We start from the raw sequence: 27748 nt of genomic DNA on the forward strand, positions 1-27748 counted from the left end.
AGAAAAAAAGGGAATATCACGCTGTACAGCATAAATATTTATAATTATTTTGAATAAAATATTTTTAGTAAAAAACAAAATAGAATAGAGGTAAAAGGATGCCTAAAATTGGAAGAACAGAAGTAAACATGCAGATATTTCTAAAGAATGGCACAAAAAAAATGAAAAGCGACATCAAAGCTAAAATCAGTGTTATCACTGTCTATTCACATTAAACCCAAAATTACTTATGCTATTATTAATTAATTAATTATTAATTATTAATTAATTATTAATTAATATTAGAAATACGATTGATAGATAGTAACCCTGACTGAGGATATACCATGTGGAAAGCCCTTTGCTCTTTGCATCACAGGCATTTGTCAATGGAACGTCAGCCTGTCCTATGAGGCAAGAACTATGTGTTACCATATGGAAACACAAGACACATAGAGGTTAAGTTATCAAGCTGGTGTTTAGTAGACCAAGAGACCTTCTGTTTGCTCATGAAGTAAGAGGCATTGTGGATTTACATGGTGAGGTGGATCTACAGGTGTTTTGAAATGGCTAAGCTTTTGAATGCAACATTTCTTAATCCTACAGAATAAGAGCTGCCCCTTTGAAGTCCACAGAATAACAAAGGGCAAGGAAAAGAGCCCTCCTATAGCTGAGCTCTGGGCACCTGTCTAGACTGCATGTGAACTTGGCTTCATCTGCACAGGGGCTTTCTGCCTGTGGCTCACTCAGGCAATGGCCTGCACATGCTCCTGTGGATTCTGCCGTTGGAAGCCGACCCAGGCAGGGCTCTGAATGAAACCCCGATGGCAAGCCCTCCTTCTGCAGCTGGGGACATCCACTGGCCACTGCATGGGCTTTGGAAACTCAGCCCTGACAGTAGGCAGCAAGGGAGTAGAAGAAAGGGATGAATGAAATGTGGAAACCTATGCTAAATAATTGTACTTTATGAATATTTATTTCATATAGGGCACAGAGGTCTCAATTTTATTCTGAGCTTTTACAAGAGTACAAATTCCAGACTGTCTCTAATTGCTGAGAGGGACCTGTCATGCTCACTTGAAGTCATACTTTTTATTTGAAGAAGCACGCAGGAAGTTTTTTAGGACTTCCTGTCCCTGCAGTGCTCTCTGGCCTACCCTCATGTCCATGGAGCGAAAGGCGGTCAGTGGAAAAAGCAGACACTCCGGAATTAACCAGGCCAAATGAGTGACAGTTTGTTTCTGTGCATGTTTATGACATCAAAAGCATATGGTTTATGCTTTTAAAAATTTTTATCTCGCTACATCTTATCTATCAGTGATAAAGTATGAGAGTAACATTCATTCGACTTTGTAAGTAGTAAATGAAAAAATCATATTACGGTTTCTATCCTTTGCTAACTAGATTTCCCTTTACTCTTCAGCAAATCTATATTTTAGATTAACAAGTAAAATAAAGGAGGGAAGTTCTTCAAACCTCTGATTTAGTACTTTAAGCACTTTGTGTCTGTATGTGTGTTGTATTACTGAGTGGTACTTGCATTGTTCCCCATGGTTTCCAAAGGAGGGAAATGTGCTTGAAATGAGCTGTTAGCTAATTGGAAAGACAGAGTCTGCATTGTTTTTTCGTATGTTGTTGACATTCAATTTATTTTATATACTGATCTGGCTGCTGCATTAAAATAAGATTATTTCTAAATACATCAGGCTGCTGATTTAATTAGCTGCTATTAAGTGAGTTAATGGTAATGATATTATCCTTGGACTTACCCTGGCATCGGTCCATTTCCAGCAAGACTGTAAACCTGACGAGGATTTAGTAGGTACTGGAATTTTCTGTAAATTCTATAAAGGTAAAAATATGGAAAACCAGGAAATTTAGTGATAGCTAGTATTTTTAAGTAAAATAAAATTTCCTTAGTTTTATACTTATGAGAGTACTTCAAAATTTCCTGGATAAATGGAATGAAAAGATAAGTTTATATTAGTGCCAACAATTACTGAAATCTGTGCATGTTCTTAGATATTTAATAGCTCAACAGCAACCAATGGTTTTTTTGGGAAAAAAAAGATATTAGTAGCAATATTTATATGTTAGAAATAATGTAATGCTTGCATTCTAAGTATACATATTCATTGAGTGTATTCTCTAATCTGTTTTTGAACACGATTTAGCCAATTATATTTCAAATAAATATTTGTAAATATTTCAGTGTAAAATTAGATAACATCTCTCAATAGATCCTCGCAAATAGATCCTACTTTCTGTAGAACTCAATATTGGGTTACTGAGCCAATCGAACAGATAGTGAAAATATCTCGCCCACATTTATGTTGGAATTGTACACATTAGATGAGTTAATGGAGCCTCACCTAGTCTAATCATTTCACATAAGCAACTATCTCCAGCAATCAGTCCACAAAATTCTCAAAGTGGCCCAACAGGCACATAGCAAGGGATTCATTCTCTTCCTGAAGGAAATCAATCTTTGTATCACAAATGCAACAAAAATGTGTCTCAGTACACACATATCCCATATGGTGGACATTCTCAGACAAAACATTAAAAGTGAAGGGATATATTTAGTTTTTTTTTTAATTAGTTTGCATGTACACGCAAACATTACTGTATATTTTATGAACACATTCATATATTTGCTGATGGAAATTCTCCAAATTCACACTGTAGTATCTTCTTAAATAAACTCACCTCTTAGTCTGCAATGAACCCCGCACTTGATTTATATTATCTTAGAGTCGTCCTCAGTACTCTCTTTTCTCTGGCACCTGCACCCCATTACTGGACAACTTGTGCTTTGTACCGATTAATGTCTATCAAACCTGGCTATTTTATCTCACTGCCTTACAGCAGGCCTGAACACTCTTCACCAGCCAGCTCTATCAAATCTTGACGATCCAGCCCTGCCCTATACTGCTATTTAAGTGCAGTTGCACAAAAAGTTCCTGCTGCTGTCAAGTTATTTACACGAGGAAATTCAAACATCTTCTCAATATGGCCACAGGGCACCTCTTATCTTTTCCCTCCTTCCCCTCAACTTTCACCAGGGAAAATTCCTCCAGGTTGACACCTTGCCCCGTTTCAAATCCTTCTTTGTCCTTCCTTCCTCTGGCAAACATCTATTTGTATCAGAACCAATACAAAAGCCGCCGTTTTCATGGATGGCTATTTCCTCCTCTGTACTTCCTTAGCATCTTTACTTTAAACATTTCTAGTTTAACACTGACCATATGGCACTGCAATGTATCTGTTTAGAAGCCTGCCTCCCGGCATGCCTGTGTCTTGTTATCTTTTATCCCTGTGCCTAGCAGAGTTTGTATTGGCCCAGGAGTTGCTGTCTGGATGAGTGATATGTGAATACTTCTTCACACCTGTGGACCTGAATGGGAAACTTTGTTCTGAGTATAGAATTCAGTGACCTTTTCCAACATCTCTAACCGATCAAAGTCAAGAAGATGGCCAAAAACGATTGGAAAGGAAAATGCTGAGTTGTAACCCACAGTGAATGGTGCATGCTGGGAAATTTATGTTTTCGTCATAATAGATCTCCCTTCAAGTGTATTTATGTTTCATTCGACTTTGAATGGTCCCAGTCAGTGTAGAACAGGCAAAACCCAAGGGGGTGGGCAGATCTGAGTACTCAGAGGTGCCCTCTCTACCCACCAAATTTAATTTCCTTCTGTATGTTGTTTTGTTAACTTAGACAAAATGTGTCCTGTAACAAAAAAGAAGGCAGATTCCAGCTCAGGGCCATTCTACATGATTAATGTTATCTAATTTGAGGGGGATTTCTGTTCCTCTGAAAACATATTTTAATTCTTTTTCTCTTATTACTTCATTTGTCTCTAACTTCCACCATATATTTGTCTTATCTAATTATTTGGGAAGCACTTCTTGAGTTTTTTTTTTTTTTTCCTCAAGTTACCTCAAATACACACAGCTGACAGAGTTAAAGTCATCAAGAAGAAGTCATTTTAGCATGTTTAAATTACTATCTTGTATCTCTATAAGCAAGGCTGGTATTTTTTGTGATACCATGTAGTGAAAAGTGCAGTTACTAAGCTATTATAAAAATAATTTCTATCACGTTGAGTATAGAAGACACATACTTGTACATTAAGGAAAGGGAAAACATTTTTAAAAACAAATGATTTCTTGTTGATAGAAAAATGAAGAATAGCCTTCCTTTTCTTGAAATAAGTTTAGAAGTTAAATGGTTCGGATGGAAGCTACTTTTCAAAATTGCATTATTTTTGGTAACATTTTAACTTTGGTAAGCCACAGAGGAAACTTGTTTTCCTGTCATAGTGTTTGCGTGGGTGTCTTAATCCATTGGCTGATTTCTGGTTGGGATTAGGAAAGACATCTAGGAAGCACCCGGCCAGTTCAGCTGCACTTTTGTTTCTGACTGTTCTTTTAAATAAGACGTGAGATTGACTCTTCAACGTGGTGATGCTCATGTGTGCATTAAATATTATTATTTAATCCCTAATTTGTTACAAAGTGATCTTTTGTGTTACAGCTAGAATACTGAGATACATGACAGCATCATGTTCTCCAAAATCTACATGCAGAAAATTATCCCAATATATTTTGCCTAGAAGCTGTGTATAAATTCTGTTCCTTAGTGCTTATGATTATGAGGTAAATCCTTGTGATTTACCTCAAATCACCTAGAAATACTTAGAGAACCCATTTTTATTCAACAGTGTTTATAAAGCCAGGTTGAATGGGAAGTTCTTTGCTAAGGGCTGGGGTGACAGCTGGGGTCGCGCTCATGCTAGGAAACTAAGAATGTTTACAGAAGTTCATTAGAAGAAAATTTCAGCTATAAAACGAAGAGCAATCATATCAATATATTTCGTACAGATGCTAGCATCCTATAGTCGACATCAACATAGGTAACATTTTAAACATTTAAAGGAGTAACACTTTAAACATTTTTATTAATTTTGGTTGACCTCTTTGCATATATGAGATAGAAAACAATGATAATTTTAAAGAACATACCGTTCTCCTTGCTTCCCACCACTTTTGGGGTTCACAAAAACTAAAAGTGGGTGAGTACCAGGAACAGGAGTGATCTGGAAAAAAAAAATTGGATATATATACAGACTATTAGTTGCATTTTCCATGCCATCTCCAAGTCACAAAACAGCAATTTGCGATTTCAAGAATGTGACGTTTCCTTCTGTAAGGACTACCAACAGGAACACCCCCTCTGCAAATACGGGTAGAGTTATCAAGGAGTAAAGCAGACAGGAAGAGAGTTAGGAAGTGGAGTAAGGTTTATAACACCTGTGGCACGAAAACAAGGATCAGGATCGGTGGGACAACGCATAAACCAGCCACAAGAAAGATGTGAAGAATTTGAAGAGAAACGACCAAATGCAAAGAAAGGGACCAAATCATAGACAGCCCTCCTTTCACATAAGACCCCTAACTCAGAGCTGCATGGTCTGAATGAAATCCATCTCACTAAACAGCGGCGAAGCACAAACCCTCTGAGATGGCATGAGGCTCCTTTCATCCGAGAGTCCCTGTCCACACCACCTTCCTTGGACACTTCCTTTCCTGGCGTGCTGAGTGCATACCCCCTAATCACATCGACACTTCCATTAAATATGGCCTCACTTTCACTTCCCAGGAGTTGACTGTGTAGGCGCTATGGCCACGTGTTGCTTTCATCCCTACTGACTTTTCTTCAGAACAAGCAAGACATAGTGCCTATCTAGTAGCACTTAGACCTGTGTGGAGAAAATGTGCCACGGATTAAGAAATTAGCAGCTATACCTTTAGCGCTAAAACTTGCCAACAAGGAAAATAAAGCAGTAGAGCAATAAACTTATGCTGTCACTGGATAGAGTTGTCTTTAGGTCCAACAGTGCAGGCTTGTATTTTACTGGACCTCAATGCTAGGAGGTAGACTTTTAAAATCAAAATATTCCTATTCATTATACTGCCATCTAAATACAGCTGGGTAAGAAGAACAAAAATAAAAAAATATGCAGCATAAAGGAGCCCTCCAAATATTAAGTTGAAAAATTTTAGATCAATCTTCTTTTGGAAAATGGGCTTCAAGAATCCTGATGGTGGTGATATTTCCTGTGTAGAAAGTAACCCTTAAATATTAAGGGTTACAATTAACAACAACCATTCCACCATATCACGCTCCTCCTTCCTGTCTGTTTAAACAATGTAAGTTAAAATGTTTTACCAACGTATTTTACTCTACCTCTGAAGCAAAATGTCATTCTTCTAATGAGTCTAGGCAGTGGGAAAATGTTAAAACCTTCACATTAGTTAAATAAGAAGGTGAAGATAGTCTTGAGTTTTTGACCCTACATCTTCTAGTTCTCATTACATCTATCATCTCACAGCCTGTATAGTACTAGCCTTTGTAAAGAAGGCAATGGTTCTTTATCCCCAATTTTGTATCTAACTCAGCTGGGACAACTTCTGCAGGAACTTCCCAGTTCTCCCTTGAACCAGATGTGCACAACTAATGCATCTAAAGTTCCTAATAGTGTAAGTCCATTCTACCGCTACTGGATTGGAACTCACACCGTGTCTACCCATGGTGGCTAAAATGAGGTGTGGGTCGGGGTTGTGGTGCAGCAGGTTAAGCCACTGCATATGATGTTAGCGTCCCACATGAGCTTTAGTTCAAGTTCTGGCTGCTCTACTTCTGATCCAGCTCCCTGCTAATGCACTTGGGAAAGCAGCAAAAGATGGTCCAGGCACTTGGGTCCTGTCAACCATGTGGGAGACTTGAATGAATCTCCTGGTTCCTGGCTTTGGCCTGGCGCAGCCCTGGCCATATCAGCCATTTGGGGAATGAACCAGTGTATGGAAGAGCTCTCTCTGTGTCTTCTTCCCTCTAACAACGCCAACCCCACAACATAATTCTTAGGTTTGAAAGCCAGAGACCTTCAGTACTGCATAGTCATTTTCAAGTCTAGTAAGTTAAAAATAACTGTTTTGTTCAGTAATAGTCTTGATAAAAAGCAGTGGCATTTTAGTGACTGATGCTGCTATTGGCACTCAATTCCCATATTCCTTTTCTTCCTGAGTTAAAGAACCCTGGGCAAAGATTTAATGTTCCCATTATATTTATACTTTAGAAGTTGCAGTTACTGCTTGCAGAACGTGTATGTGTGTGTGTGTGTGTGTGTAACTCGGTATCTCCTAAAGAAGTAGAAAAATGTGTTTTGATTCTATCTGATGAAATGCCATTGGAAGTCACTGTGGACAGAATTGTGTCCCCTGTAATTCTGATGTTAAAGCCCCAAGCCCCAGTGTAACTGTTAGCATTTGGGGATGGAGCCTCAGAGGATAACTGGGGTTAGACAAATTCATGAGGATGGGACATGCAGGTTGGGATTAGTGCCCTATAAAAAGAAGAGCAACTGTGTCTCTTCTCTTTTTCTCCTGGCATATAAAGTTAAGGTCTTGCAAGCATTTGATGAGATGCTGTCACTCACAGGCCAGGAGAAGACCTTGCTGGTCCCACCCAGCGTACAGTAATGTGTTTCATCAGCCTCCAGTACACCAAGAGAGAACTATTCTGTAGGAACTCAAGGTAGATGCTCCAAAAGGAAGAATGAGGACATCCAGCCTTCCTCCTGACACCTGCATGGAATCTGAAGATCACAAGCAGAAGCAACCATGCTTAACTAGAAAGTGACCTTAAGATGCCACAGTGAGGACAGGAAACAGAAGGATGGGACTGCCACTGCTGATGAAGACAGGGAGTTGTCTTTCTAGATTTCCTACTTCTAAACCTCATTAACTGGAGACAAATCTGTGACTGTCTTATCTAAGGCACTATTATGGTTTGTTGGGTACTTACTTTTGATATTTCCTTGGTACATTCTATAAAATCTGATTGTATTTAATGGACAGACAAATGCCCAGGGGGCTCAGAATCGGATACTGATAGAATCAGGCACAAGGAGACATTTTATCTTTCTCCTAAGTTATTGATGTCCACAATCCATAAGCAACCTGATCACAAGCCCCAGAATAGACTCTGTATATTATTTTACATTATACTCCCCTCATTATTGAATATGGGCATACTCATTTACAATCAATCCCTTTGTAAATTAATTAGTCTCAGATAAAGAAAACATGTAGGTACTAACAGATAACAATTTTTTAAGTTAGTTAATTCAATCTGACAATTTGATTTCAGAGAGGTCACTCAGGTAAGAACTAATTTCCCTCTGCTTTACAGAATTTGGTTGGGAGAGAATTTGTATTGTAAGCCAGATCATATTTACTGGATAAATGAACAGAAAACAATTACATATTTTTGAAACTTAGCATCTCTGACTTCAGTAAATAAAGCTTTCTGGAAATGTTTCACAATAACATTTTTGCAGTTTTACATTGATATTTCTATATATGTAGGCAATCTCAAAATTTCAGAAATGTTACAAGGCCTGCCCAAAGATCTTTTCCTGTGTACTACTTGAAAGTAAACAGCCAAATTTGTGCTCCTACAATCTCATTTAGTTTAGTATTGCCTACCCACCAAAAGCATTCTCTTACAAAATACACCACCACCATCTAAACCTGGGAAATGATTCTGGGTTAATTTCTTTTCTTTAAAAGATTGGGACAACAGCTGAAACTCGAATGGGATCTGAATATCAGAGAGAAGTCGTGTATCAATGTTTTGTCAATTTTACTAATTCTCTCGTGGGCTCCAATCTATTCTTCAACATGATCAATTCTGAGTTTTATTTTCATATACAAAGTTTGAAACAAGATGTAGAAGTCAGAAGATACTTTAATAACTATTTTATTGCCATCCATAAATGTTATACATTTTGGGGGTGGGAGGCAAAAGAATAAAACACAGAAATATCCAAAATTCTGCCACCATGAAACTATTGTTTCTTGGAAGTACACATACAAAAAGCATTTGTGATCATCTTAAGTAGAACATCGTACATAAGAGATGATATGCTAGCTGCTTGATGTACAGCATGAAGACACCCTGAGCCTGTTCCCAATTTCCCGTCACCCCACCAGAGCCCTGTCTGAAAAACAAGAGTACAACAAAAGGGATACTGACAAGAGGAGAGAGTGTTCCAGAAATATTTTATTGCACCTGTGGTACATGAAATCTTGAAGAAGGGTTATAAATTAGGTGTGAAAGGCATTCCAGAAAGAAACTGCTCAGTCTGAATAGAACCTGTGAAGCCTTATTTATTCAGAGAAAGTAGACATTTTGTATAACAAATGTAAAGAACATGACTTTGGAGTCACAATTGTTTTGGATCCAAGTTCAACCATTCTTTGCTATAGATATTCTCTCCCTTACTTGTCTCACTTTGTCCAGTGCCCTTAATTGCCTTCAATATGCCTTTCTTTTTTCTTTTCTTTTTCTTTTGACAGGCAGAGTGGACAGTGAGAGAGAGAGAGACAGAGAGAAAGGTCTCCTTTACCGTTGGTTCACCCTCCAATGGCCGCTGAGCTAGTTCGCTGTGGCCGGCGCACCGCGCTGATCCGAAGCCAGGAGCCAGGTGCTTCCTCTGGTCTCCCATGTGGGTGCAGGGCCCAAGGACTTGGACCAACCTCCACTGCACTCCTGGGCCACAGCAGAGAGCTGGACTGGAAGAGGGGGCAACCGGGACAGAATCCGGCACCCCAACCGGGATTAGAACCTGGTGTGCTGGCGCCACAGGTGGAGGATTAGCCTATTGAGCTGCGGCGCCGGCCCAATATGCCTTTTACTCACAAATTCATATCTGTTCCTTCTCCTGAATTCTAGATTTCTGCATTGGCCTGCCTACTTGAAATGTGCATGAAAACGCAAAAGGACTGGAAATTCCTCCCCCAACTTCATTCCCTCAGACCCTGCTCCATCTCAGCTGATGGCAACTCTATGCTGCAGTGGCATGGGCAGTTTGGAGATGTCCCTAACCCCACTTTCCCACAAACACTGTCTCTTTCTCATCAGCACGCCCCTCTGACACTGTTCCCAAAGCATGTCCAGGGTTCTATTACATCTCTCCATTGCCTCTGACAAGCTTTGGGGTAAGTGTGGTGTTGCCAGGAAGCTCTGCTCCCCAACAATCTAGTCTTAACAACAGAAGCCTATTAAATATTGGAATTTCTTGTCTATTAGGGTTTTCAAAAAGTCCATGAAAAAGTGTTTCAGGACAAAACTGTGCGTGGATTTCAAAATGATTTGCAGCAAAATAATACTATATTTGAATCTAATTTTCCACCATTTTTGGAAGTATCTTTGTAACTGAAATCATATTACTCCTCTGTACAAACTCCCCCAACCCCAATATCTCCTCATCCCATCCAATTCAAATGTCAAAGTCTTTATGCTGCCCCAAAGGGCTTTAGAGAATCCAGCTCATTGCTCCTGTAAAGTACTCTCTATCACCTTCCACGCTCACTCTGCTCTAGCCATGCTGATCCTGGAGCTGGCTGGCCAGACACTTACATTAGGGCTGCTCATCCCTATAGGATCCAGACGTCACCTTCAGAGTCACATTACTTAAAATTACAAAAAACTTCAACCCTGGACCTTAATAGTTCGATCTTCCTCAGTTATATTATTTTATGTGATTTAGCATCTAGCACATAATATATATATATAGAAACAGGGACCCAGTTCAGTTGAATGAGTTCTAATAGGTAAAAGTATAGAGTGATAATTCTGGGTTTAGACAGGGAGTTAGAATGAAAATGAAGAGCTGGTTAGGAAAAAGTCAACATGGAGGATCTTGATATAAGCAAGGGACACACAAATCACAGAAGGGAATTTTATGCACCCTGTGCAGTTATGTGTGTTGTTTCATTGATGACCTTGGTCATTACTAGAATGGGATTTTTGCAAATAAGATAATGGAGAGAAACAGTTGTAGGAGGGAAACACAGGCTCCATTTTGGCTAGGTGCGTATGAAGGTCTTTTCTTGCATGCAAAGTATTGGAAACTAGATCCTTCAGTTTTCAAATGTCATTTGGAAATTTTTCTCAAAGAATATTTAGCAAAAAGGTCAGTTCAACCTAGAACAGTTTAAACACTTGTTCTGTTTTTCTCCTTATTTGGTCCCAGGTGGGGCAATCATTTGTCTTCTTGGACACTTGCATGGTCAGAAACTATACTTTCCATCCCTTTCGATCATATGTATGAAGTGTAAACCCAGGGTGTGAGCCGTGACAAAGACAGAGTGCCTAACACCTCGATGGGAAGTCCCCTAGGACTTGGGTTAATTAATGAGACTCATCCTAAGCTTATACATGATCTATTACTTCCTCTAATTAGAAATAATAATCCTGATCATTATGCTGGTTATCTGGCAAGATGTAAGATGAATGTGCCTAACTATGATGAATAGTCTTCTTTAAGCAGTGTACATCTCTCCTGTCACTGAGTTATAGGCAAACTTGCCTGCAATTCAGACTTCTCCATAATATACATTTTTAAAGTTTATTGAAAAAATATTTTCTGGTTGATGTTTTTATATTTCTTGAAAAATTATAACCATTAATTATTCTAAAATTGATAACCACAATGTACATTATGTATTTTTCTATTATTAAATATTTTTTTCAGGAATTTATTCTTTTACTTTACAAATTGCACCCAGAATTATGAATACTGATGTGTACCATATTTTGATCCATCCTGTTAATATGAAAGAGACTTTTCACATATGATATTATACTATTATTTTAATTCACAAAATTATAGTATTGTTTACTAATGTTTGTTAGTACTCATCTCTACTCTTTGCCTATCGACAATCTTAGCTGAAAGTTTTAAAGGCCATAAAAGTTATAAAAAGTTACTGTGTTATTACAGAGATGAAACATACCAACAGAGAATATCAACCATCTATGAGTTCTAGTGTGACTAATTTAGTTGTAATAATGTCAAATATCTCAAATTTCTTTTGAATGAAAAGTACTTATAGAACTTATATTTCTATGACAGGTTAAAGCTTTTGACACAGCATGTAGCATTTAAATCTGGGTTGATATCTGAGAACATTCAGATATGATTATGCAATCTGTGGAAGTTGTGATTCTGGTACATATGTGGTTGAGTTCCAATGGTGCAGCAATATGAAGGTGCATTTAAGCAAAGGATGACCTTAAATCTAGAAGTCTGGCTACCCTCATTCAAATCTTGGCTCTAACACAGATTGGGGCTTTGGCCTTCTAAGCACCTATAATTTTAAAAATGGTGAACATAATAATGGTATTGATCTCACATCCTCAGAGAATTAAACAGGCTATATAGAAAGATGTTATTCTAGTAGTTAATTTATACTAAGCATTAACCAATGATAGATGTTACTTGGATTTAAAAATTAGACTTCCCTTTCATTAATCTCATTGTAAGAACTCACTATGACTAAAAAAAACTCAACCAATCAAAATTTTTTTCTAATTTTTTATATAAAGGGAACATATTCCATGTATTTCATATATGCAGATTTAAGGACAAAATGATACTTCCCAACCTATCCTGCCTTCCTCACTCCCTTAAACACCCTCCTTCCTTTATTATTTTTCTTTTAATTTTTGGAATGAAAAACTTTCAATTTGCTTTGTAATCACAAGACTAACACACCACTAATTAAAGAATTCAACAAGTAGTAAGAAAAACCACTCTTATTCAGGAGTATAGACAGAGGCTATAAATGATAATCAAACCTCTAAATGTCAGTTTCACCCACATACATTACTTTTTTGGACTCTATATATTAGTTACCACAAATTAGGGAAAGCATATGATATTTATCTTGTTGGGACTGGCTGATTTTATTCAAGATAATAATCTCCAATTGCATCAATTTTATCACAAAATATAGGATCTCATTCTTTTTTATGGCTAAGTGGTATTTCAAACTGTGATATATATATATATATATATATATATATATATATATATATATAGTTTCTTTTTCCAGTCATCAGCTGATGGACATTTTGTTGATTCATTATCTTACAGTGGATCTAAATATTCTACAGGGTCACTTAGTGAAAATTTTTGTTATCAAAAGTGTGCACACAATCTGAGATCTTCAATGGGATTGTAAAACACCTATGGACTATTCCCAAAAACTAGATTCTGATTTACTATTTCGTTGATTAAATTACATATTTCTAACAAAGGGGACAATGTTTTCATAAAGAATTCATATTTTTGAGCCTAACAATTTGTGACAGATTTTCTACTTACAATGGATTTTAAACATTCTATATCAAATCCAAACAGTTACCCAGCTATTGATATTAAAACAATTATTATTAAATTTTAATGAGATATTCAAGACAATAAAGAAGCAAGTAGTTCAACAGGTACTGTGTGCCCTGAGTCATGCTTTCAACAATAAAGAATGAATTAATCTATAGTATCACAGATAAAACAACACATGTGAAAAAGATTATATGAAATTACAAATATTGAATGTAAATGTGTGACATGTGTTTGCTAAGTGGTGAATGGTTTGCCCAAAAACAGAAAGTATAAGTGGATTTTTAAGAAAATGAATAGCTGATTGGGAAGCAGAAACATATAGGTAAAAAACATACAATCAATTTCATTGGTTATGCCAACTTTATGGCTATTTGTCCTATAAAAAGTCTTAAAATGCAGATGGATGCAGATGGGAAAAAATGTTTTTGATATCAGAGGCCTTAGAGGGATACTCATAGGATTAAAAGTACTAAAAATAAAAGAATTCTGACTTTGGAAGATGCGGACAAATTTTGATAAGCTATTTATTTTAATTATTTATTCAGAAATAAAAGTACTCATACAAAGGAAATGTTTTCCTTTTCTCCTCAAGATGTAAATTTACCATGAAAATAACTCTTTAAAATAATAGCTATTTGAAGTATTATGTTTGTGTATATATGTGGAGTGAAAGACGGGAGAGAGGGAGTTAGAGAGAGAGTGCACCTACAAATAAATAACACAGGTATAAAAGTACTCCAAAAAGTTTGTGGGGAAACCAGAATATAAATATAAGTTTACTTTTGAACCAAAAAAATTCAGGAAATTTAAAAAGACCTCTCATATATAGTAAATGTGTACATTTCATATTAACTTGCAAAAGCTTTTAGATTAGCAAAAGATTTCTTGACAATTGGAGTTTAACATCACAAATGATTATTCTAAACAGAATGTCACTATGTTAATCGACCATGAGGCTGACATCTTGATAAGCAGATAAAGATCTTTCTGAAGCAGTCCACTAGCTAACAGGCACATAAAATAAACATGCTGATAGTTGAATATAGGCTCCTTTGAGATCATGGAAGAAGTGGATATGAAAAGCACTAAAATATGTATTTCAAAGGACACACCTGTAGGCCTTGGCCATCCACAGTCACAGAGTTGGCTCTCTGCATTTTGTTCCTGTCGGTCACTTTGTTTGGCTGCTGGGAGCCACTCTTTTCCTTTTTCACTGTTGATTGTCTTTCCTGTAAGAAAAACAATACTTTTATAAAAATTCAAGACAACAGCGTAAAACATGTTGAGTTGTTTTACTACAATGGACAAATGATAAAAAGAGTTTCATGGCTCCAAACTTGGACCCAGCTTTCTAGTCTGGAGTTCCCAATGTATAATATGAAAGCTGTTCTCCCAATTGGCTCAACATATATAATGGGTTCATGATTCACGTAGCTGTTAAGGAAATGATGTGAGAGAAAGCCAAATTGTAATTATCCCTGTGTGCCCAATCATGGCTCTTCACCAGAAGTTATTAAGGACCACACCACTTGAGTATTTTCATAATCAGTGGAACAGATAAATAGTCTAGAATTATAATTTAAAGGATATGATACTATTAAAAAGCAAATAAATGCATGCAATATTGAAGATGCATTGTGATTGCATGATGGACTTTTAAGCTATTGCTTTAAATCATGAATGGTGTGGGGCATAAAACTCACATTCCACTTAAGCTAATTCTTTTGCTCTTCACAATGTAATCAATTTTATCACTACTAATCTACTAAATCAGTGTTTTCAAGGGAAATTCAAAAAGTTCATGAAAAATGAATAATATGAAAAAGTATGCATAGATTTCAAACAATTTGGACAACAACATAAAGTTATCCATTTCTTTTCATTTTCCAAGAGCCATTTGAACCTTATGTGGAAATCCCCATCCCCACTGTCTGAACCTCTCAGCAGCATCTAACAGAGCCGATAGCTTCTTATTTCTCGGAAATTTGCCCCAGTTGGCTTACATTACACTTTTTTTTTTCCCTCTGCACTCTGGTCTTGCTGCACTCACCACTCCCTCACTGTCTCTTTTTGCTCATTCCTCCATTGGCTTTGCCATCTGGAAGACTTGGCCTCTCCTTGACCTTCTCATCTTCACTCAGTCAGTAACTTCATTCAAATCCAAGCCTTTCAACATCAACACTGTGAACACCTCTAAATGGAGCACACCTGTTCAGACCACTCACTTGAAGCTGAACTCCCATTTAGAAACAGCTTTCTGTCTCCACATGAGTGTCTAAAACACACCGATCCTTGGACAATGCCTCACCACTTCCATCTCTAGATAGCTGACCCAACCATTGTATTATTTTTTTCTTTTTTTTTTTTTTTTTTTGGAGGGGAGGGGGTTGGATTATTGTAACCATCACCTAATGGATCAATCTGCTTCTATGTTTGTCTCCCTACACTCAGTTCTTTACAAATCAACCACACTCATCCCTTTTTACCTTGAATCAACCACACCAGTGCCCTCACTGTCCCTTAATCATATCATCATACTTTGCACTCAAACTTTCTGGAATCTTCTGGAAAACATGCCTCTATATCCGTGCTGGGGGTGGTCCTGACCTTAGATCTTAGACCAAAGAGTAAAGAGAATTTCTCTACTCCCTCCATCCTCCTTTTCTAATGTTGTTCATCATGATCCAAAGTGCTATTTATTTAATACCAGTGTCTACCACTTTTATTAAAGTTCCCTAAAAGAAAAGACTGTCTTTGTGTCACTGGTCTAGTTCAGATCCTAGATCAGTGCCTGACAAAAGCCAGGAGAGATGAATAAGTATATAAAGGAAATTTACCACTAAAAACCCAATTATTTAGAAAGTGTCCAAAGTACAGTGTTGAGAAGGATTATTGAGTCATGCCTAAGCTTGATGAGAAAACTTATCCTGATTGATTAGCAATGCCTGCTATGGGGGCTCTGATTGATTGATTAGGAATGTCTGCTGTGGATGCTCATGTCCTTCAGAGCCTCAAATTTCCTGACAGATACATGTCCTCAACTCTCCATTTGTTGGTAGAGGAATAATTTCGATTTCTCTAACTTCAGAAGATATTTTGAGTAGCTTTTAGGTATATTGGAGCTAGATGGAAGAGAAGTCTCTGACCAAAATAAATGCTGATCAGTATAGTCCATTTATGTTGCAACTTCATGGTGCAGACACACAGAATATATTTTGTGTAGCTGAAATGGAAGACGTAATAGCATTCCTAAGATTCAAGCTCTTTGGTAAATTATGTGCTTTCACATAGCATAATTTCTGGCAAAGATATCGATATTTTAAAAGAAAGCTCCTTCTTTGTAAGCTTGTAAATTACAGTTTTGCCCAAAGTATAATGCATGGGAAGAATGAATTATAGGATAAAATTTGGAGTCAGAAAACCTGAATTGAATCCTATCTCTGCTATGTAAGTATTATTTAATCTAGAAAGATCACTCTTATGTAAAATAGAGAAGTGTTACTATTTCTCACAGTTGCTTAAAGTTTAATATAAAATGTATGAAGTTAGTAGCATTGTGCTTATATTAGAGTATATGCTCAATAAATCCAACTTATTATGAATTATGTAAAATACACATGGCTCCCCACTTGGGTGCTCATTAGTTTGCCATTATGCAAAGTGTTTTATATTTCCAAAAACATGTATTTTTTAAAAAAATCTACTAGTTACATTAGGCACATGTTTAGGTAAAGCTCAATGCTTATATTTGAAAATTTAGTTTGTGCTAAGAGTCTAAAAATGTAACGCTGCTGGGAAGTATGGAAATTAATTATACAGGGTTTTTGCATGCAGGTATATAAAACAAGTAATTAATATTTTGTAGAAGTCTACACTGTGAAATATATCCCTAAATACAATTATGTTGCCACATAATCAAATAATCACTATTTAAACTTTAATTACTAAAATGCTCAAGTTAAGAGAATTAAATAAAATTAAAATTGGTTAGTCTTACTGGAACTGCATATTTGTAACAGATTCTGTTTTATGAATAGTAGAAATTTAAAATATGTAAGTTTTCATAAATACATATAAATATATATTCACATATATGCTCATATGTTACTACATATATATGTATAAATACTTATGTATAAATGTGTATATGTATATATCTTAGTATCACCTGTATGTCTTAGTATCTGTTGATGTATATCTTAGATCTACTGGTCTAAATCTTTGTACCTATTAGTATAGATCTTAGTATTTATTTGTACATATCTTAGTATCCATTAGTATATGTCTTAGTATCTATTAGCATAGATCTTTGTATCTATTAATATAGATTTAGTATCTATCAGTACATGTCTTAGTGTCCATTAGTATATGTCTTAGTATCTATTAGCATAGATCTTTGAATCTATTAGTATAGATCTTAGTCTATCAGCATATGTCTTAGTATCCATTAGTATCTGAATACCTATGAGTGTAGATCTCAGTATCCATTAGGAGTGTATGTCTTAGTATCTATTAGTATACATCTTATTAATTAGTATATATTTTATTATCTACTAGTATGGGTCTTAATATCTAATAGTCTATGTCTTAATGTCGGTTAACATGATCTTTATCTTGGCCCAGCATAAAGCTAGGGAAGCTCCAGTGTGTCAGGAAGTTTCAAAGAGCAGAAGGAGCAGCTGACTCAGAGCATCATGTTCCTCCAGGGGGTCAAGCTTTTGAGTAAGCTAGAATGCAGACTAAATACATGCTTTGCAGTAAATGCTTGTGAAAAGGAAGAACAAATTTTAAAACCCTATATTGTATTGCACTTTAAGATTTGACTTTGGACATCTAGAATTATTTGAAAGAGATATATATCGCCAGTTAATTTTGTAAAATAATTTCAGTATATCCATCTGTAAGTGTATTTTATTATATAATACAGCTAAACAAAATTGGGAAGCCAACTATTCACTTATTTATTAACTCCCATTTTTTGATTTACTCCTAAACATGGCTGCCAACAACTGAGGGCTTGCCAAGGCCAAAACCACAAGGAGGGAACTCAATCTGAGTCCCCCACATGGGAGGCAGGGACCCCAGTACTTGAGCCATCATTACCTGCTGCCTCCAGAATTTGCATTAGCAGGAAGCTGAGTTAGGAGCTGGAGTTGGGTATCAAACCGAGGCGCTCCAATGAGGATGTGAATGTTGTAATGTGCATCTTGACCATTAGAGCAAATGCCTGCCTCTGAACACCTATTTGAATACACACACACACTCAAACACACATACACACAGTGATTTCTTGGGAGGAAAATCTTTGTGCATGGAATTTGTGGACTGAACCAAGGCTGAAAATTTAAAAGCAGCAGAAACTCACAACCATTTGCTTTTTCCCAGGATTTTCCTGCTACCAGACTCATTTGTTTAATGTTCCTTTCCCCCTTATATGGAAGTCCTCTGACCAGGAGGGCAGCTGGCTACATTCGCCCACTTTCAAATCTTTCTGTTTTATGAGAGAGACTGTAAGGGGAAAGGGGGAAAAATAACTGCATTTTTCAAAGATCTGCTGTCCACGGGGATTGCCATGGCCTGTTTTTGGGTTAAGCACCCTGACTGGCAGAAGTCTCCCATGATATTTAACAGACTTAATTTCCAGTGTTACAGTCACTGAAGTTTCAGTTAAGAACTGGACAGTCTTACTTGGCACATGAACTCAGAATAAAATCACTCACTGCTAATGGGTGTAGTGCTCACCATTTAATCTTGGGTTTCTTTTTTAAGTTTCGGGGCTCTAAACCACAAAAGAAATTACATAATTTATAAATAAGGCAAATTTCTTTCTACCAGATAAATTATCCTAGATATAAAAGAAGTTGCAAAATTATTGCTTAAATCAATAGAAATTATTCAAACATTGAAAAGTGCAGCTCTAAAAACTCATGAAAGAATATAGAACATACAACTATAAAATGTAAAATACAGTTATTGATATTTGAGTCTTTTCAAATATCAGCCATTTGAGTTTGCTATACAGGGATTTTAAATATAGAATTTAGTGTTTTGTGGTCTGAGGACTTCATGAGTAACACAACAGATCTTAACTGGGAATATATTGTATTAGAATTCCAAAAATAATTATCTTCATAATAAACAGAGAAGAAAAGCAAAGAAAAAAACACCCATTTACAGAAAACTAAAAGAAAGAGTTCACCATAAATATGTACATTAAAAGCCACTTTCTATATCTCATGCTGATTCTCAGAGGTAGGGTAGCATGCCTTGGTGAAAACTGCTTTCTCAAAGCCTTGTTTACCACAATGCTTACTCCTGCTGCTATTGATCCCTGCAAACAATGATTACTCAAGCACAGGATTTTCTTTTTGTCCAATCTCAGCAGGAGACAAGAGCAGCAAAGCACCTGGATTGGCACAGAGCTCCAAAGAGGAGTGCTTTGCTGCCCACAGCATAAGTCGCTCACAGCCTGCAACCTGCCTTCTCTGCCACTCGAATTTCCTCCCAGCAACTCCAGAATTTTTACCCAAGGTGTCCAGTCCATATTCGCACCAGTTGCCTCCTCCCTGGAGCAGAAGTGTCACCACATCCACCTGGTGCTACAAAGGTGAAGAGCTGCGTGAACTTCACTTACTAATGGTTGCTAAACTGCACCCTTAGTTAGCATGGACTTCTTGAGGGATTTGAACATGTTACTGGACAAAGGAAATAAAATCATTTCAAAAGTGGCAAGGGCTCTAAACTACAAGAAATTTTTGACAATAACAGCAAAATTACTTGCTGACTTGAAAAGTAGTATTGATTTTTTTAAAAAATATATAAAATTTTAAATCTAGACATAATAAATGACATATTATAAAATCTGAAGCTTTCATTTCCTTGACATTCCAATAGCACTTATTACAAAACAAAAACAAAACAAAACTATCTCTGGTTAAATGCCAACATCTAGGTTTGTCAACTGAATCCCAGCTCTGTTTGTTATTATTATTGTGTAAGTTTGGGCAACATTTCTTTCACCCCTCAAATGCAAAGAGTCAGGTAAGGAAACACTGAGAAAACATGGATAAAGATACCTGCAGGTGCTCATCACTTCTTGAACTTGAGGGCACATTCGGTAGTTCCCATAAGTCTTGGATTCCATGCATTATCTATGATGTGCACATTTTCTCTTTTGATATGTGGATGTATACCACTTTTAAGATTTCTGTTTGGTGTTGGCATTGTGGGACAGTGGTTTAAACTGCCACCTGCAACACTGGAATCCCACATGAGTGCTAGTTCAAGATCTGGTTACTCTACTCCAAATCTAGCTCCCTGCTAATGTGCTTGGGTGGAAAACTCAGAGTTCTGGGCTCCTGGCTTTTGCCTGGCCCAGCCCTGGATATTGTGATCATTTGAGGAGTGAACAGGTGGATAGAAAATCTCTCTCTCTCTCTCTGAATCTGCCTTTCAAATAAATAAGTAAATCTTTAAAAAAATTTCTACAAAGAAATTCTGATGGGAAGGAATGAAATTTAGAAATGAGGGGGGGTTTTGTGCTGTGGCTCACTTGGTTAATCCTCCGCCTGTGGCACTGGCATCCCTTATGGGCGCCGGGTTCTAGTCCCGGTGGCTCCTCTTCCAGTCCAGCTTTCTGTTGTGGCCCGGGAGGGCAGTGGAGGATGACCCAAGTGTGTGGGCTCCTGCACCCACATGGGAGACCAGGAAGAAACACCTGGCTCCTGGCTTCGGATCGGCTCAGCGCCGGCTGTAGCGGCCATTTGGGGAGTGAACCACTGGAAGGAAGACCTTTCTCTCTGTCTCTCTCTCTCTCTCACTGTCTATAACTCTACCTGTCAAATAAATTTAAAAAAAATCCTTTAAAAAAATGAGAGGGTCGAAGCCAAATAATTTAATTTTAGTTGTGCAGTGTTATAGGACAGCACTGGTACAAAAAATACTGTGTTGTACTCTGTTATGTCCAAACGGATAACATTCACACATGGACATATGTTTCCATACACATGTATTTCATTATGCACAAATCAGATCTTGCAACCAGTGTCAATGCCACTCAGTCACCAATGCCTTTGGGAAGCACACTAATGGCAATGGCCCTGGCTGAAGGTTACAGCCAATGGCAACTCTCTTCTTGGTTCCTCATTCTACCAGCTAAGCTCAGTGTGTTCTCAATCTGTTCCGCTGTGTTCTCCAATCTGTTTATGCCACTTCCAAGTAAAACTTATCTTGTCATTGTAGCTATGTAATTTGCTTTGCAAGCCACACAGAATGTGAGTACAAAATGAAACAGTTGTTCCCACCACTTAAACTCACTGGAAAAACTCAGTCATACAAATTCTACATACATTTGTGAGTAATATGTGTAAGAGAAGTGGTCAAGCTGAACTTCAAAACAATGGGAAAATTTTGGAAATCACCAATGAACAATACAGTTCAAACACCTTCACAGATGTCCTTGAGTTTTGGTATACTTTAAAGCAACTGAAATTGAATATCACAAGTGATAAGGCTGTGATACTCAAAAAAGGGTAAATACTATTCCTAAATAGAAGCTGTCTCCTCAAAGAAAAAACTCTGGATCCTACATCAAAAGTGCAGCCAGTGAGTATACATTTATACATTCTAAGGTAAATGTTTAATGTTGTGTATATCTTTCTATATGCTCTCCCACATCTATTTTAAAACATTATCAATTAAGCAGGGAGCAAGTCTTCCTGATGGCACACAGTCTCTTATCTCTCTCTCTCTCTCTCTCTCTGTGTGTGTGTGTGTGAATACCTATGCATTCACACACTCACATGTGTGTATACCTAGACTTCAAATATTTTTACAGCTGCATAGTTTTTTAAAAAAATGTATATAAAGATTTTAAGAAATAATGGAAACTTTAAGTTAATTCAGGTCAATGCATCTTACCAGAAAAAAAAAAAAAAGTAACAAAAGAAGAGTTGGGAAAATTTGCTTTAAAAATATTTAAAAAGAGAAGCAGTTATTGTAAAAGCAAACGTTTGACCTACTTATTCGGCATATATGGTAGCATATTGTATCTTTGGTTATTGGAGACTCTGAAGATGAGCAGATCCAAAGAATAAACTAAAATTTTTTGAAGAAGTGCAAATATTCACGTTAAACAATTAGATGAAATGACCAACTTCCTAATGCTTTTGTCACTTGCATGTGTCATTTAACAACTCTATAAGTATTATTATGATCATATTAACTCATTTGAAAATAGGAAATGTTTAATTTTTCTCTCAGATAAAAAACATTTTATTTTAGACATATTTCCAAGTTAACATTTTGGTTAAGAGATAACAATTTTAAGGGCTGGTGCTGTGGCATGGAAGATTAAGCCTCTGCCTGCAATGCCAGCATTCCATATGAGTGCTGGATCCAATCCCAGCTGCTCCACTTCTAATCCAGCTCCCTGCTAGTGGGCCTCGAATCCACTGGAAGATGGCCCAAGTGCTTGGCCCTTGCGCCCTGCGCCCTTGTGGGAGACCAGGAGGAAGCTCCTGTCTCCTGACTTTGGCCTGGCCCGGTCCCTGACACTGCTGTCATTTGGGAAGTGAATCAGCAGATGGACGATTTCTCTCACTCTCTCTCTCTCTCTCTCTCCCGTAACTCTGCCTTTCAAATAAATAAAATAAATCTTTTTGAAAAAAAAATATAATTTTAAACAATTCTAAACAATTCAATGAGATAGTCTACACTGATTAGAAAACAACTTTTTGGTGGGAAGAGGAGTCATTGTGATACTTTTGTATAACTGAATCCACATTCTCTGGTGGTGTTCATATATTACAAGTGATAATTCCCCAAGCAAGCTGATTTGAATTAAAATTGTAAGAGAAACAATAGCCTTTGGGCATTTCCTGTAGAGATAATAACAATTGAATAGGATATTGTCACAGAAAAACGTGGAGGTTTTCCTCTTTAATGGAAAGGTAACACTGGGCCAAAAAAAATTTAAAAATAAATAAATAACACTGTACCAATCTCTACATTTAGTTTCAAAAGAAAAATCATTTATTCTGTGACTATACAGTATTCCAGTGACTTTCTGTAAAATGCCACGTGCTACATGATTCATGCAAATGGATTCGTTTTAATGCAATGGAGACTTCAAAGTGAGCAAGAGCCTCTCAAAATACTATATCACTAAGACTTGCATTTGATATCACTTTGATATCTCATAGAGCTTGAATGGTTTGCACCTTCTATCATGTGTATGCACTGTAACATGACAAATAGAAATGACACTACTTTCATATATAGTGGCCACAGCTCTTTGCAAAATAACCCTTATTTTTCTTGATATACTTTGTGTCATGATTCTCTGTTTTCCTAATGCTTGGCACAAAGATAAATTGGAAATTCTTTAAGTTTATCCCATCATTTAAAATATAAAGATCACCATTTCCAAATATCAAGACAAATGAAAGATAAGTTATACAAATTAATATCAGGAGGGCATTGAGACAGTCTCAAATGTTGTTCCTAACAATAAGAGCTGAGCTGTATAATGAACTGTAATCACCAGTGTGAAAAACTGCTTTTTTTTTCTTACGCACCTCAGGAACCAAAACTCCTGAAGTGGGCAGAGTCTGCTGAAAAAGAGAAGTTCATATTAAAGCTGAAAAAAATCAAACTGAAAATTAAAAACAACAAAGGAGGTTCTTATATCACTATACACCTGTGAAATAAGTGAGCAAATTAAAAACACGCTTACTTGGTGTAATTTTTTCTGCTTCCTTGAATTAAATAAGTGAATATCTTGTCATTAAACAAAGTGTGTTTTCATGCAGGGTGGATTGCTTTGGCAAATTATTTATCCAAAATACAAATTCATCTAATCAATGAACACTAGTCAACATCCTTGGCTGGTTTCAGGGACTTCTCTCCAACATGAACAAATTCCTTCTGGAAGAACTCTTTTCCAAGTCCATTTACCCTTTATAAACAATTTCACAAACTTTTTAAGTCTGCATCTTTGTCCATCCTACAGTTGCATTTCCATCCAGTTTTCATTTCTTCCTATGAATACTCAATGTTTTTTGGATATAGATAGTTTATGGTGCTGATTTTATTTTATGATACTCTAGAACTAAGAAAAATACTTTCCAATATCAGCAAGCATCAAATGGATAATGAAACAAGTATCAAGACTTTTATGTGGAAATCATTGAAAACAAGTGAGGTAAGAGGCATTAAAGCTGTTGTCTTCACAACAGTGCATCATTAATAATCTAACAACACCATGCCCTCTCCCCTTTCTCAGTCACATTGGAAAGGTTTGCATTCCTCTTTGTGTTTTGTGCCAAGAAACAGAGACAAGGTTCTTGAATTCTAAAATCCTGCCAGCTGTGGGACCTAGAACACAAGACATGAGCTTGGGAGAGTGTTTGACAAACCACACACACAATCCTAGCTAAAGGTTTCCCATGATGATGGGATGAGAAGCAAGTTGAATGGGAAGGTAGGGGTTCCCTGGTATTTGTGTGTCCCTGGAAAGGAAGCCACAAGCTGCATATTTCATTGTCTTCCCCTCATCCAAGATATGCCAGGTAGGTTCTAGGTGGATGTTGGATCACCAAGATAGGTCTGAAAACTCAGAAGATACCACTTTACTTCCTTACTCAGCAGAAGCATAGAAAGGCAGTAGGACCAAAAGAACAACTGAACCTATGTGACGTATGTCCTCAAAACTGTGCAGCATGGCAAACAAAGGACTAGAAGAATCCAACACTGCCCAAAGTGTTAAGAAGGAGAAAGAATGTAGGGTAACCCTGGATAAAATTTATATGTTCAGGAATGCCACCCAACTAAGAAGACATTTGCATAATGCAATGAGAAAATGCTGCACCTGCAGATTTCTAGGCAAAAAATTCATGAAGTCTGGAGCATGACCTCTGCTCAAACGTTCCATAGGAAGAAGAATCCTATGGGAGTGATTGTTGTTTTGAAGGTGCAGTCTCAACAGATTTGGTAGGGCTTTCCTTGAAAGTTTCCCGCTTCTGTAATATTCTTGACTTTGGAGTCCACCTCAGCCTCATAGCACCTGGGACAAGGAGTGCTGGACAAAATATTTGTACTGGTGTCTAAATGGGCAAGGCCAAAGCTGTTTGTCAGGCTTAGGGTCTTTCTTTCCCAGTCCCAGGTGGAAGCTTGAAGCCTAAACAAACATTGTAAGACAGCCATGGAATCTTACCTTCTTACCAATTTACAAATGTTTCTTCTCTCTGTAATCCAGATTAGGTGCCCTATTCTCAGGGATCCTGACCTTGTCCTATGTCAGGAGACTCAGATTCTCAGCAACCAAGACCAGACCCTCCTCAAGAAGCCTGCAGAGCCTGGGTCACACATAGCTTCTACCTTGGAAGAGTTGTGCTCACTCTGCCTGCATCTGCAGCAAGCAAGCACTGGGAAGCCAAGTGAAAAGGCTGTTTATCCAAAGGGCTCAGCATAACCACCCCATATAATGCAAGCGGTTCAAGTCGATCCTGTCCCACCTTCACGTCTACCCCACTAAAGACAGATAAATAAATGTAACCTATCAAAGGTACATTTGGAATAACTGTGACTACTTGAATGAGCACATTACAGAATTATTGTGAATTTTCTTAGGTGTGAGAATAGTGATGTCTCTTGATAAAAAATTGTTCATAATCTTAGTAGACAGATGCTGAAGTATTTAAGAATGCAGCATCATACCACATGCAATTTACTTTCAGTATTTCAACTTAGGTGGTGGATGTTTGGACTGGTACTTATGGTGGAAGTTAAGAAGCCTATGTCCTACTTCAGGGAGCCAGAGTTCAGTCCTGGGTTTGGCTCCTGACACGAGCTCCTGCTACGGAGCACCATGGGAGCAGCAGGTGATAACTCTACTAGTTGGATCCCTGTTACTCATATAGGAGAATAGGATTGAGATCTCTGCTCCCAGTTTGGGTCTCGCACAGCTCTTGTTGTTGTGGGCATTTGCAGAGTGAACAAGTAAATAAGAACACACCTGTCTGTCTCTCTCTGCATCTCAAATTGAAAAAAAAGGTTCAATTTAATTATATGTATAGTATTTAATATATTGAAAAAAGGTTCAATATAATTATGCATATAACATATAGTATAAATACAAACATATATATGTGTTATATATACAATATTATATACAGATATATTATGTGTTATATACACATATATGTGTGTATATAATATATTGTACACATATGTGTAATACAAAATAGACATGCATTATACATAGTGATATATGCTCATACATACATAATTATACATGCATGTATAATAGGCATATATTATATGTGGTATATAGTATGTACATAGGTATAATATACATTGAATTATACTACATAAAATGTATATTTAATATTTGTTATATAATGTATATATACAGCATGCATATGTGTGTTATATAAGGGGACTTTAAAAAGTTAATGGAAAATGGAATTACAAGATATTGCAAAATTTACATGAACTCTTTGAAGCTCCCTTGCATATAGTACACACAGAATATATCTCTGCTATATATGTTTATACGTTCCTGCATACACACGTACAAATACATGCTAGTTCACTGTATTGTGTTTGCGGATTTGCATAAAAATGTTGGAGAGAAAGTTACTTTCTCTTTACCTTCATAGGGTATCTTTAATGACTTAAAACATATAAAATTTTTCTGCTATTAAATAAAACATATGTATATTATCCCAGGGAAAACAGTGTGGTCTCCAGTTTTAGAGAGAAGGCAAGGAGTAGCGGGAGAAGAGTAATGAACACTACTTTTGTGGAGACATAGGGGTCTCTTTTTAACAAAGAGGAAACAGAAGTAAGCATCTTGGCTGCTGAGTAAAAGGAGCAGAGAAAGAGAGGGAATTGGTAAATGACAGGCAAGGGGTTCTTTAAGGAGCAACTTTTTAGCTGGGGCTGAAGCCTACACAGAGAGGCATTAACTATTATGGAAAAACATAGAGATGTGGGTTTTGTACTCACAGTTGTCTCCAGTATGAAAACCTACAGGGTCTGAGAAGGTAACACAAGTGGGTGAACCCGACACCACCATAGGTAATGAGCACTCCCCTGGAAGACACCCAGAGGAAGCAAACAAAACATAACCTTGAGAGCTGCCGTTGGTCCTGATCTCTGCCCCTGGGTGGAGCCTTAGCAACCCGTGGGCATTACTGCTGAAAGGCAGGCGCATTTTTTTCTGAGAGTGTGGGCACTGGAAATGGGTCTGGCAAAAAGAAAGTGGGATGCCAAGGAGACCTGGTAAAGATCTGTCCCTACAGCTTTGAGAAGGGCAGGCAGTTGACACAGAATGAGTAACAGGGGAGAGAGAGCCACCAGCCCAGACTACAGCTGTCTCCATCCACCATCAGCCTTCTGAGAGCCCCTCGGTGAATTCACACCAAGACTACGGTTGATGAAATCAATATAGACGTGAGCCACACACAGACACAACGTGTAGACCATCTGCATATCAGATGGCCATG

At 37.2% G+C, this 27748-nt stretch overlaps 1 protein-coding gene across 6 annotated transcripts in view; it reads right to left on the reverse strand.

Annotated features, from left to right (window-relative positions):
• The window catches only part of DGKB (diacylglycerol kinase beta), a 690527-nt gene that overhangs the window by 452343 nt on the left and 210436 nt on the right, over positions 1-27748 (reverse strand). For 2 of the 6 annotated variants that reach the window (XM_062178199.1, XM_062178198.1), the window contains 4 exons: positions 23816-23848; positions 14351-14467; positions 5008-5081; positions 1749-1823 (listed from right to left, as the gene is read on the reverse strand). In XM_062178199.1, the coding sequence (XP_062034183.1) occupies positions 1749-1823; positions 5008-5081; positions 14351-14467; positions 23816-23848 (299 nt within the window). Of the gene's footprint in view, positions 1-1748; positions 1824-5007; positions 5082-14350; positions 14468-23815; positions 23852-27748 lie in introns of all 6 variants that reach the window. The other 4 variants (XM_062178197.1, XM_062178196.1, XM_062178201.1 and 1 more) reach the window with 2 other exon arrangements.

This window comes from Lepus europaeus, chromosome 20 (assembly GCF_033115175.1).
Source record: "Lepus europaeus isolate LE1 chromosome 20, mLepTim1.pri, whole genome shotgun sequence".
Taxonomy (NCBI): Eukaryota; Metazoa; Chordata; class Mammalia; order Lagomorpha; family Leporidae; genus Lepus; species Lepus europaeus.